General features: G+C 36.3%; 1 protein-coding gene across 3 annotated transcripts; it reads right to left on the reverse strand.

Annotated features, from left to right (window-relative positions):
• Positions 1-1,489: 1,489 nt before the first annotated feature.
• LOC129248040 (carnitine O-acetyltransferase) lies at positions 1,490-8,356 on the reverse strand. Of its 3 annotated transcripts, none has more exons than XM_054887451.1 (7): positions 8,245-8,356; positions 7,440-7,530; positions 6,745-7,374; positions 6,334-6,681; positions 6,166-6,266; positions 2,270-2,515; positions 1,490-2,203 (listed from the first exon to the last, which is right to left on the reverse strand). In XM_054887451.1, exons 2-7 carry the CDS (start codon positions 7,473-7,475, stop codon positions 1,642-1,644), a joined length of 1,923 nt encoding a protein of 640 aa, XP_054743426.1. In that variant the 5' UTR covers positions 7,476-7,530; positions 8,245-8,356; the 3' UTR covers positions 1,490-1,641. The 3 variants fall into 3 exon arrangements, with proteins under 3 accessions (XP_054743426.1, XP_054743427.1, XP_054743425.1); XM_054887452.1 differs by lacking the exon at positions 8,245-8,356 and adding an exon at positions 7,962-8,098; XM_054887450.1 differs by lacking the exon at positions 8,245-8,356 and adding an exon at positions 7,676-7,939.
• Between the last annotated feature and the right edge of the window lie 4,090 nt (positions 8,357-12,446).

Genomic DNA, 12,446 nt, shown 5'->3' on the forward strand with positions numbered 1-12,446 from the left:
ACCAAAACGTGGACCCTAGAATGTGTTTGTACAATATGGATATCAAATGAAAGCTGTTGATAAGTGCTTTAATACGGGTTAATTTTCATACCTATTGATGACTAGGGTCTCGAAATATATGCCAAAACGTGGACCCGCCGTGTCTTTGCACCGAATTAAACCAAACTTACGCACATTGTTAAGTAAGTATTGAAAATGGGGTTTCCAGCCATAATGTCGCTTACTTTTTTAACGCTTGGGGCGGAACTGAACTGTCAAATTGACAGTGTGAGTTACAATGTGTCAATATTTCTTTCTGATTTGGATGCCATAAGGAAAAAACGTAAGTGCAACATGTAAAAATTGTTTGTGAATTTTTTTGGAGTGGATTTTGGAACAGTGAATAATTTCTTACGAAATTTGAGAATTTAATGTGAAATCCGAATGAAATTATGTGTTCGTGGAAAAAAAATTTTTTTTCGTTTTTTTTTTTGAAAAATATAAATGGATAATGGTTGAAAAAGTTTGAAAAATTGAAACGAAAAATTCATGGATGATCAGGAAAAAAGACAATTGTTTCTTAGTTATTCATATGCGTTGATTTGAAATTTAAAAACAATCTTCTTTTTTCCTGATTTTCAATTTATATTTTTATTTACTCAAAAACAAATAGAAAAACAAAAAATATTGTTTATGCCAAAGCGCTTGAATAAAGAATAAAGAAATAAATAATATGAAAATCATATATTTTCTGTTCTAAACCATATCTATTCTATTTTAGTGTGCGCAGCGAAGGGGGCCGGGTTTGCTAGTGACTTATATAACTTGATCTATATTTTTTAGGTGTGTTGTTAAAATTTTTTTTATTTTTATTTTTTCAGAAAAGTTTGAAATAATCTTACCAAATTGCTATACGCATAAATATTCCCCATACATATATAGGGGGAGCGCTGCTGAAGTGACATTCCCGGGCCGAATATAAATCCGGGTCGTTCCGGTTTCGCAGAACCGACTGCCTTGGGAACGTTCAGAAGTTGTCATAAGTGTCGTATTGTCATATGCTGTCGAGTTTTTAGCAAGCCGAATCTGTTAAAGGTGGTGTTGGAAAATCAGCTGATTTGTTTTTTTTTTCTTCCGGTGTGTCCGTGTGGCTGTCAGCACAGAATAAAACAAGGCGAAATAATTCTTTGTTTTCTACTTTTCCAATACTTTGCCGTGACAATCAAACGTACAAAACATTGTTGTTGGTCTAGTGCCACCACCTCTAATAAATGCGTCTTGGTTTTTAGCAGTTCAATAAATGTCAGTAACTGTGAAAATTCCTTATATGACTTGTGCGCCACCTTGCGAACCTCGTTACTTTATGACATACAACTATACGCCACTTACGACACCTTTGAGAATACCACAAATATGTACCTATAAAAAAATTGTCGAATTGTAATTCATTGCCATATTAAAACTGTTTCCTCACAATTTAAGTGTGAAGATTATAAGCACATCAGTCCAGTTGTGTTTGCACAATCAATTTTTATTACCTGTAATTCTGTTAAAATAAAAAAAAAAATATGTGTACAAAAATTTGAAGGCACTTAAATTTTGTATAACAAAATAACTTAGAATTTTACAAATCTTTTAATTAGGATTTTGTGTCTTTATAGTTTACAATTTGGCGGCTGGTTTTTGTCCAGCGCTACTCAAAAGTGTTTGCATTTCAAGCAATGATTCGCTCAATGTACACGCAAACTTATCTACATCCGTGGTGTCATTATTTCGCCAGCAGGTGCATGCTAAAATCATATCATTTTCGCGCGGGTTATAACAACATGCATAACCATCGTCCACAGCTGGACCATACACCATGAATCCTAGATTAGGTGTGGCCACTTGCGATGTGGACACACGGAAGATTAAGCTTTTCAAATAGCCAGGCGAGTTAAAGAATGCCGGTATTGGTTTTTTATTCTCAACAGCCATGACTTTTAGGCCCAACAAATGGCGATCAACACCTTTGCCTTGCAGTGCCATTGTCGTGTAAGCTCGATGACTGTCGATGGCCTTACGCAGTAATTCGACACGTTTCGGCGGATCTACGTTATCGTCCAACATTGCCTTGGCGAAAGCGATCGATTCATTGGAACACGAGCGTATGGTTTCCGTTCGTCCGTTTATATAAATACGCAAATGAGCGGACTCATACTGAGCGGCTGGCGCTTTGTGCAATCTAAATGAGGAGAAGAGTTAGCATTAGAGAATTTAACTGTGATAAGGCATTAGTTGTGTGAATTACTTGTAGTAGGCGTATTGTAGTGCCATTTGTATATAGCTGTCCGGACTAAGTTTCTGCTTCTTTAAAAAACCTTTGCCATAGTCCTGGAAATGCAAAACATTTACGTGCAAATTTTCGGCCAACGCATTTAGATTCTTCTTAGATTTTTCAATGTAACGATTTAGAGTATTGTTGGTTTTTAATTGAAGCTTTGCGGCGCAAGGATAGTTATCGCGGGCGCTCTGTTCATAGTGTTTATCGTTGTATCTGTAAATAAGTACTTATACATTTTAGATATTTAATAGATGTAGTGTTTTTAAATAAAATAAAAATTGTAAATATACGAGTTCAAGTTACGGCGACTAATGAAAAAAATAAAAATAAAAAACAATAAAAATAAAAATAAAAAAACTGGGTATACGCAGTTTTCTTGTTGTTGTTGTAGAAGCATAAACATTCCCCATACCTATATCGACGGGGAATGCTGCTGGAGTGACAGTCCTTGGGCGAATATAAATCCGGGTCGTTTCGGTAACGTATATTCGTAATTCGCTTCACTTACTCACTTCAGCCAACTCTGAACACCAAACGCTAGTGCGAATTTCTTCGTCTATTTCGTAAAAAGTTTATCGTGGAGATAAGTTTTCTTTAGGTAAACCATGCAATTAACACAAGAGATTTGTCACTCGATAGGCAATTGCAAAATCTTCGAGTGTATTTCTGTCATGAAAAAGGCTCCTCATAAAAAATCCTCTGTGGCATAAAACTGTAAGTTCCTTCATTTTGTGGAAAAGGATCAAGACGCGCACCACAAATAGGAGGAGAAGGTTGCTCAAACCCCTAATAAAGGGGGGCCAAACACACAATTATATTGTCTGAAATGATGGCCTTTCTGAGTGGTGGTGGTTGTTATTGCATCAAATGCATTTGGGGATTGCACTATAGCCTTTCTATTAACCCTGCAGTGCGGTGTAGTCCCCGCCGTAGACCACAGGGCCTGTTGTTGTTGTTGTAGTAGCAGAACACTAAGCCCCGCCTGTGCAATGTACATTACCGGTCGTCTTCATCTAGCTCATCTAATGGTAGGCCCAGGAAACTTGCTGTTTCCACAGGTTTGGTCCAGAGGGAGAAGGGTGTTAGATGGGTGGGTTTGATGATGCATATGTTTAGTATGTCGGGGTCAATTCAGGATAGGTAGGAGTTCCACCTGCTATAGTGTCCAGAACGTAATTGTGCTAAAGTTACGCAGGTCTCTCGGGGTAGCTGGAGCTCTACATCTGCTATGGGTGGTGGTTGGACTCCGGCGGACAGCATTCGGGGGTCGGAAGCTTAAGGGGGTCTTCTGGTCTCCAGCGAAAAAAAAATCGATTTTTTTTTTGCATAATTTTGTTGTATGTGTATGCGAGAATACGCCACAGAAAGGATTTTTTGAAAATCGCATTTTTTCACATTTTTCTGGGCACCGAAGTGTACCCTCCTCCGGCCGTTTTATCATAAACTTTATCTTTAAACGCGTTTCCCCGAAAATCGTGTTTTTTAAGCATTTTGGTCACACTTTTCATAGTAGTTATACTCCGATTTCAATGGTTTTGGTCTTAAAAGGTTCGGAAAACTTACCGCTAAGTTTCCCCGTGTACGATTTTTGAAATTTTTTTTCATTCCATTTTTATAACCTTTTAAAGTTCAAAAAATGAGCAAAAAAAAATTTTTTTTGCAAATTGTTGCATAACTTTTGAAAAAAATTAAAAAAAAAAATCTGTCATGGGAAAACTTAACCAGGGCAACTCTGAAGACAACGCATATCTAATTTTTGCTTTCTGATTACCCAGGTGGAAAAACCGTGACCAAAATGGAGACCTGTTTCGTTTGGAGGTGGACGTCTTCAGCGCCATTTCAAGGTCGCGGGTGTTAATTTTTTTCAAAGTCAAAACCATTTTTTAAAAGCCAAGACATGGACCTTTAAAATAAAAAAAAATTTTTTTTTTAAATATTCACAGGATTTGTCACAATCAGTCCCCAAAAAAACCCTTCATTTCAGGGCCTCGAGACCAGAAGACCCCCTTAAGGGGTTATACGGAGTTATGACTTTCAAAAAAATCGATTTTTTTATTGCATTTTTGTAATGTACATATATTCAAAAGTATACGCACGAAATTTGAAGTAGATCTAAGCAATACTTTCGGAGTTATACCTAGATATGTAGAGATGCCTCGGCACGTTTTAAGGTAGGTATTGAAACTTTAAACGTGTTTTTTTTCAAAACGGCATTTTTCAAGTCGGTGTACACGATATCTTGAAAACGGCTTGTTTGATCGGTCAACCGTTTTAACTCAATCTTTAAAGATACATTTTCTAGTAATTAATCGTTCCTTTTGTAAATCTGATACTTATTTTCCATTTTATAATCAATTTACGGACAAATTTTAACGTAAAAATCGAAATCATTTCTTTTAAAAGCTGCCATTTTGTGAAAATTCACTATTTTGATTAGCCGAACGATTAATTACTAGATAATCTAATATTATTAACAAAATTTGTTTGGTTTTTTGATTTCAGATAATCCAATCCTGAGTTACGATGTACAAATCGTCTTTTTTTAAAGGAGGTTCCAGAAATCGCCTGCAGCGCGCTCTATAATCAACATTTTCATAAATAAAAAATTTTGTTACGTTCTTGAAGGATGATTTTATAACCGCCAAAAATTTTCAAATTAAAATATTCTAAAGTTTCTTCAGGATAAATCCTTGACAACCCGTCTTTTATTTGCTTCATAACTGCGTATAACCCCTTAATAAAATCGTAAATGTCTCCTGATGAATGTCGTACAGTACAGCCATGTCAATGTCGGTGCTTCATCAAGTGTTGACATTGAGGTTTTCCAACACCAAGCAAGCGGATTGTTTGGACGAACTCGAGACATCGGAAGTTAGTTAGCCGACAAATTTTGACTTTTAATAAATTAAATGATTTAATAAACTAATTAATAACTCTGAGTTATAATCTCTAAAATATATACTTTCATATTTGTACAGAAACTGGCTACCTTTAGAGAAAATTACAAATTCGCAATCAGAAAATTTTTAAATTCGAAAATTTAAAATGTTTATGGCTTAAATAGAAGCTTGTGGAAGTTGGAAGCTTTTTTAACACATTGACTGCCAAGGCACTTTCAGCAAATAAGATGCTCTGGGCCACAGCATTTTTTTTTTAAATCTCATCAGAGACGTCAAAATTGGAATTTAGGGTAGTGCTGGTAATATTTTCTACTTAGAAACAGGCAGTTTTTAATTAATCAGTATGTCACACACATATGTTCGACGTGGCGCCTACCGACTTTTTTTAACTCAGGGCCATGGCGGACATACATATATGCACGACAAAAACATTGGCTAAACATCAAAATACATCGTCGTCATACAAGCTCTACTTCGTTTTGCAAAAACAAAACAAACACCAAACAACGTTATATGACGACAATGTATTTTGACGTTTGAATCCGTTATTTTTGCAAACAGAAACAAGTCAAAGTTTATTACATGCTCAGTAAACAAGAAGACTTGATCGCGTTATATTGGTTGATAATATTTGTGTTATGGAATGTCGAAAAAGAAATTTTTTTTTTTAGATGCGCCGAAGCCACTATAACAGAAATTTCATGGGAAGCCATATATTTTATTATTGCAATAAATCATATTTATCGTCAATCGTTGCTGTGTGACATGGCGAGAGAGAATAATAGTCGTGTCGGACATATATGGTCGACGTGGCAGTCAATGTGTTAATCAATTACATAACTGCCATTTTAATGAACTTTTTTCTTTTAAATTAAATTAAATTTTAAATTTTTTTCGCCACTTCCCACTTCTCGTTCGATCACTTGCAAATAATGATTATTGAAATTATAATTGAATACGTACAAATTTTTGGACACATAGTCGGTGATGTTGGCAATTGGTTGTCCCTCAGCCGGAGAGTGTTCATAGCAAAAACCACTCATTCCATTACGATTTAGAATCAACTAAATACGTGGATAGAAAATAACAAAAATAAGAATAAATCTTCTCGCATTATACACATACACTCACTTGAATTGTTTTGTCCATCCAACGATTGGCACTATTTAAATGCGCTCCACCGCCATGAATTAGTTGGCCACTAAGCTGATTGAAAAACTGATCATCTTTAACATCGAAGCACTCATCCAAAGATACTGTAAACAAGGCACTTTGTATAGTTTTCACAAGCTCTTTATTACCATCGATATTCAGCAGCTCTTCGTAAGCGTGCGCCCAATTGTCACGCGTATCGGTTGTTAATATGCCAAATTCGACACCCTTCTTAGTTTCTGTTTTCATTATCTTTTTAAATTGGTTAACCAATATATCCGGATGCAATGCCACACCGTTATTATTGTAGATTTGTAATTTGTAAAACTGCAACGTATTGAAAATAATTAAAATGAAAATAATTGCAAGCATTAACAGTTACAAACATACATGATTTTTGTACAGCACTACAACATGCAGTGACTTCGGATTGTACTCTAAAGCATCTTCGCCTTGCTTTGGTATGCGACATGTGCCATACACTTTGCTAAATTGCGAGTTATCCAGCTCATACTGACCCATTTTCACGATGGGGATTTCACCAGCATCGATAATTTGTTTATAGCGCGCCAGAGAGTATACCACTTTGGCGGCATAATCTAAATAGGCATCGTCATTATCGAAGCGTTGAGGTGGAAATGTCATGCCTGGGCTAACAAACACGGTAACGGGTGCGCGGTATTGCAGATAAGCCGTGCGCAACCAGCGTTTAGCCAACCAATTTGCTTCGCATTTCGCCGCCTTTTCTAAGAGTTTTTGTAATTCTGCACCCTCACCTGCTTCGAACTTTTTGATGGCTTGTTTAGTTTCAACCAAGTCACATCCACTGACCAACGGTTCAATGGTTTTTAAAAACTTTTCCAAAGTTTCTTTTAGTGGAAATGCTGGATAACGTAGAAGATTTTGCTTTTGTGGACCTTCAGATATGGAATAAAAACGGCTATCGGCATTAAGCTTTTGCGCTGCAGCTGCAGCGCCGGGTAGCGATGTCTTCAAAGATGACTGCAAAGCGGTTTTGTTCTGCATTGAGAAATATTTAAGATACTTTGGTGTTGTTTTAACAAATAATATTAGCGTCTACTTACAAGATTCATAACCAACCGTCGCGTGATAAACTGCATTTTGTGACTTTGATCGGTAGTATCTTTTTGGGCCAAGTTCGTATTGCTTATGAAGCTGCAAATACAATATAAATCTTAAGTATCGAAATATAAAAACAAACAAATAGTTTTTTGGTTCAATGATATGTGCAGATTTGTACAATAAATTGAAAGCGACAATCAGTTTCGATTTAATTTTGCACCAGTAATTCAATAATAACCTTTGCTTTTTGTGCATAATCACAGGTGTACTGGGATAGATTAGCGTTGCGATTATCCACGAAAATATTTGTAAATTGCCTGAACTATATGCACTTCAAATAGTCAAATGTACTTTGATAAGTAAACTCATGAAAGTACCGATCCACGTAGTCAAATGTTATAAACTAGTTTGTTGGCGACAACGCCAGCTGAGCTACTGGCAAACGCTTCCCGTCACAATGCAAACACGACTTTAAGCAGAAACGAAACTTGTTCGGGCAACTGCATATCATCTCTTTCAGTTACCTAAAACGCTTTTTTCACATTTTTTGTATATGTTTGTCAGTTTGTTATCAGCAAAGGAGTAATATTAGTAATAACGAGCCTCTAATGAGAGCTATTGGACTTTTACCTAACCAATTTACTTTGTTTATTTGCTACAGATAGGCAAATTACAAAAGCAAAAAACAGCCACTGATCAGCTGTTTCAGTTAATTATATTTCCTATATTCTATGCAATTGCAAACGCCAAAATTGCCTTGTAACCGGCGGCTGTGTATGCTTTAATAACTTTGCGGTGCTTCGATACCTTTTTTAAAAATTTCTCCTTTATTTTTTATTTTTTTTGTTTCTGTTTTTTCCGAATTGTACTATTTTTAATTTGGAATTTATTTTTCTGAAAATTATTTTATTTTTTATTTTTTGAAGTTTGCACTTGTTGCTTTTTAGGCGACATCTGGCGGTAAATGAATTCAGGTTGCCAAGCTGGAGTAAGTCTTGGCTAATAATGTTGCTAGAAAATGTGAACGAATGTTGCGCGAATATAAAAAACATATTTGCCAAAACATATTTGCCGCTGGTACCAGTTCATATATTAATAACTAGCAAACCCCCTTCGCCCCCTTCGCCCCCTTCGCTGGGCACACTAAAATAGAATAGATATGGTTTACAACAGAAAATACATATATGAATTTCATATTGTTTATTTCTTTATTCTTTATTCAAGCGGTTTGGCATAAACAATATTGTTTGTTTTTCTATTGGTTTTTGAGTAAATATAAAATATAAATTGAAAATCAGGACAAAAGATTGTTTTTAAATTTCAAATCAACGCATATGAATAACTAAGAAACAATCGTCTTTTTTCCTGATCATCCATGAATTTTTCGTTTCAATTTATATGTTTTATTAAGCATTGGAGCTTTTTTAACCATTATCCATTCATATTTATCAAAAAAAAAAAAACGAAAAACATTTTTTTTTCCACGAACACATAATTTCATTCGGATTTCACATTAAATTCTCAAATTTCGTAAGAAATTATTCACTGTTCCAAAATCCACTCCAAAAAAATTCACAAACAATTTTTACATGTTGCACTTACGTTTTTTCCTTATGGCATCCAAATCAGAAAGAAATATTGACACATTGTAACTCACACTGTCAATTTGACAGTTCAGTTCCGCCCCAAGCGTTAAAAAAGTAAGCGACATTATGGCTGGTTCAAAAGAACGCTGTACCCGTTGCCAGTGCTTCGAATTACAACCAAACTTTACGAAACCCATTTTCAATACTTACTTAACAATGTGCGTAAGTTTGGTTTAATTCGGTGCAAAGACACGGCGGGTCCACGTTTTGGCATATATTTCGAGACCCTAGTCATCAATAGGTATGAAAATTACCCCGTATTAAAGCACTTATCAACAGCTTTCATTTGATACCCATATTGTACATACACAACCAAAGGTTACCCGGGTCCACGTTTTGACCTATATCTCGAGACCCTATCTACCAATAGGTATTCAAACTATACGGAAATCATCTTCAATACCTACTTAACAATGTGTGTAAGTTTGGTTTAATTCGGTTCAAAGACACGGCGGGTCCACGTTTTGGCATATATTTCCAGACCCTGGTCATCAATAGGTATGAAAATTACCCCGTATTAAAGCACTTATCAACAGCTTTCATTTGATACCCATATTGTACATACACAACCAAAGGTTACCCGGGTCCACGTTTTGACCTATATCTCGAGACCCCCAGTCACGGATACTCTGTAATAAGGCATTCACCAACAGCTTTCATTTGCTACCCATATTGTACATACACGTCCGAAGGTTACCCGGGTCCACGTTTTGACCTATATCTCGAGACCCTATCTACCAATAGGTATTCAAACTATACGGAAATCATCTTCAATACCTACTTAACAATGTGTGTAAGTTTGGTTTAATTCGGTTCAAAGACACGGCGGGTCCACGTTTTGGCATATATTTCGAGACCCTAGTCATCAATAGGTATGAAAATTACTCCGTATTAAAGCACTTATCAACAGCTTTCATTTGATACCGATATTGTACAAACACATTCTAGGGTCCACGTTTTGGTCTCTATCTCGAGACCCTAGTCACGGAGCGGATGGAAATACTCTTAACTAAAGCATTCACCAAGAGCTTCCATTTGATACCCATATTGTACATACACATCCGAAGGTTACTCGGGTCCACGTTTTGACCTATATCTCGAGCCCTATTTCCAAAATAAAATATAATCCATGTTACTCGTGGATGATGTAACTTTCGAATGGTGGAAGAATTTTTAAAATCGGTCCAGTAGTTTTTGAGCCTATTCATTACAACCAAACAAACAAACAAACAAACAAACAAACAAACAAACAAAGTTTTCCTCTTTATAATATTAGTATAGATTAATAAAAGTGATGAACAACTAATTTTTAATCCAAGAATTGTTTATTTATGATTAAACTTTTAAGACATGAAATACTGTATCATTTAGGCAGCGGCCGTGAATCTCTGTATGTTTTTGTTTTTGTTTGCATTGCAATGATATGAGTGGACTCTTTTTTTATGTTGAGAAATGAGACAAAAGATAATAAATAAGCTGTCTGCATAGGCTGTTTCTCCATTTTCGCAAAATATTGTTAAATAGAGAACACTACAAAAAGTCATATATGTATCAAATTAGGTATAAGTGACTGTATATTGGTAGAAATAAGGTTTAAAGTTAGAAATGGTCGGGAAACAAATTAATGGATCCCGAACTGATGTTTCGTCGCATGTAAATGATTATTGTATGTGAACTATTTTATGAATAATTTACGGCAAAATTTTAACCAATAATCCGGGAGATTTTTTGGACCAGTGTAATACTTTTCTGATTTCTTCAAATTTAACTTTGAAAGTGGGTAAAATTCTCGAAATTACTCCAGTTTATCTGACTGCATAATTTTGGTATTCTTTCAATCATACGATTGGATGCCAGTAATGTTATGTCCGGGTTAAAATTTAATTGGTGCGTACACCCTTTTTGGGTGTTTAGCCGATCTCCTCCTCCTATTTGTGGCGTGCGTCTTGATGTTGTTCCACAAATGGGGGACGTATTAAACAATTTTAAGCTGTCTCCGAACGGCAGATATTTTTTATGAGGAGGTTTTTCATGGCAGAAATACACTCGGAGGCTTGTCACTGCCTGCTGAGGGGCGGCCGCTATCAAACAATTTTTTTTCTTCATTTTTGGTCTTTCACCGAGATTCGAACCTACGTTCTCTCTGTGAATTCCGAAGGGTAGTCACGCACCAACCCATTCAGCTACGGCGGCCGCTAGGTTAAAACCTTAACTAAAATAAGACAGTCATTCATGGTCACGTTCCTTATGCTATGGAACATTGCAGCTTATCTTTGTGTGCTCCTCTGTGTCTTATCTTCACTTTGTCATTACAGTTCTCAAATCTATAATAGCAATGGGAAGGATGTTGCTAACTATAGACCTGTTACTAAGCTGACTGCCTGCTCTAAGTTTTTCCAAGAAGTTGGTAAAGATAAACTTTATTTTGTTGGCAAGAGCATTGTTGAGTCACTCCAACATGGTTTTGTTGTTGGGCGTTCCACTGTTACTGTATCTCGAAAGCTTTTGAAAAGATCTCTCATTTAATCTTATTGTATATAAGTATTTTAACTTTTTTTAACCCGTCATCCATAGTTCTCATCCATTTCGATGCCGGTGGTGAGTGGAAATACAAAGGGTCCGCCACATAACTTTACGAAATTAAAAATGCTATAAAAAAGAAACTACTCAATATTTTTCCAAACTGTTTTTTTTTATTTTGAAGTACAATCCTTCCGGTTAATGATGGAACACAACTTCATTCATATGGCTGCTTTGGCTAGCCTTGTACCATCCCATACGATCGGTCCAATTTTTCAACACATTTTCGATTGTATGCGGCTGTATTTCAGCTATGACATCGCGTATGTTGGTCTTCAGTACATCAATTGTTGCTGGTTTGTTGGCATAACACTGGTCTTTGACGGCACCCCGAAGATAATAATCCAATGGCGTCAAATCGCAGCTCCGAGGCGACCAAACGATATCAGAATTTCGGCTGATAATGCGATCTTCGAAGACAGTGCGCAAAAGATTGATCGTAGCATTCGCTGTGTGGCAAGTAGCGCCATCTTGTTGGAACCAAATGCCACCAATATCCTCCTCTTCAATTTCTCGGAACAAAAATTCGTTCAACATGGCCCGGAAACGCTCTCCATTGACGGTTACGGTCACTCCTCGCTCATTTTCGAAGAAAAATGGACCAATGATGCCTCTCGATCAAAATCCGCACCAAACAGTGACTCGTTGTGAATGCATCGGCTTTTCTTCGAGTGCGTGCGCGTTTTCTGAGCCCCAAATGCGGCAATTTTGCTTGTTCACATACCCGCCGAGATGGAAATGAGCTTCATCCGAAAAGATGATTTTGCGGTAAAAGTCTTAATC

Source organism: Anastrepha obliqua, chromosome 5 (assembly GCF_027943255.1).
Source record: "Anastrepha obliqua isolate idAnaObli1 chromosome 5, idAnaObli1_1.0, whole genome shotgun sequence".
Taxonomy (NCBI): Eukaryota; Metazoa; Arthropoda; class Insecta; order Diptera; family Tephritidae; genus Anastrepha; species Anastrepha obliqua.

Bases quoted from the DNA above. Each gene is read 5' to 3' on its own strand.
- LOC129248040 (XM_054887450.1), bottom strand. The intron at 6,682-6,744 runs GTATGTTTGTAA...AATACGTTGCAG, and splicing joins TAGTGCTGTACAAAAATCAT to TTTTACAAATTACAAATCTA. The intron at 2,516-6,165 runs GTACGTATTCAA...ACTTATTTACAG, and splicing joins GACTATGTGTCCAAAAATTT to ATACAACGATAAACACTATG.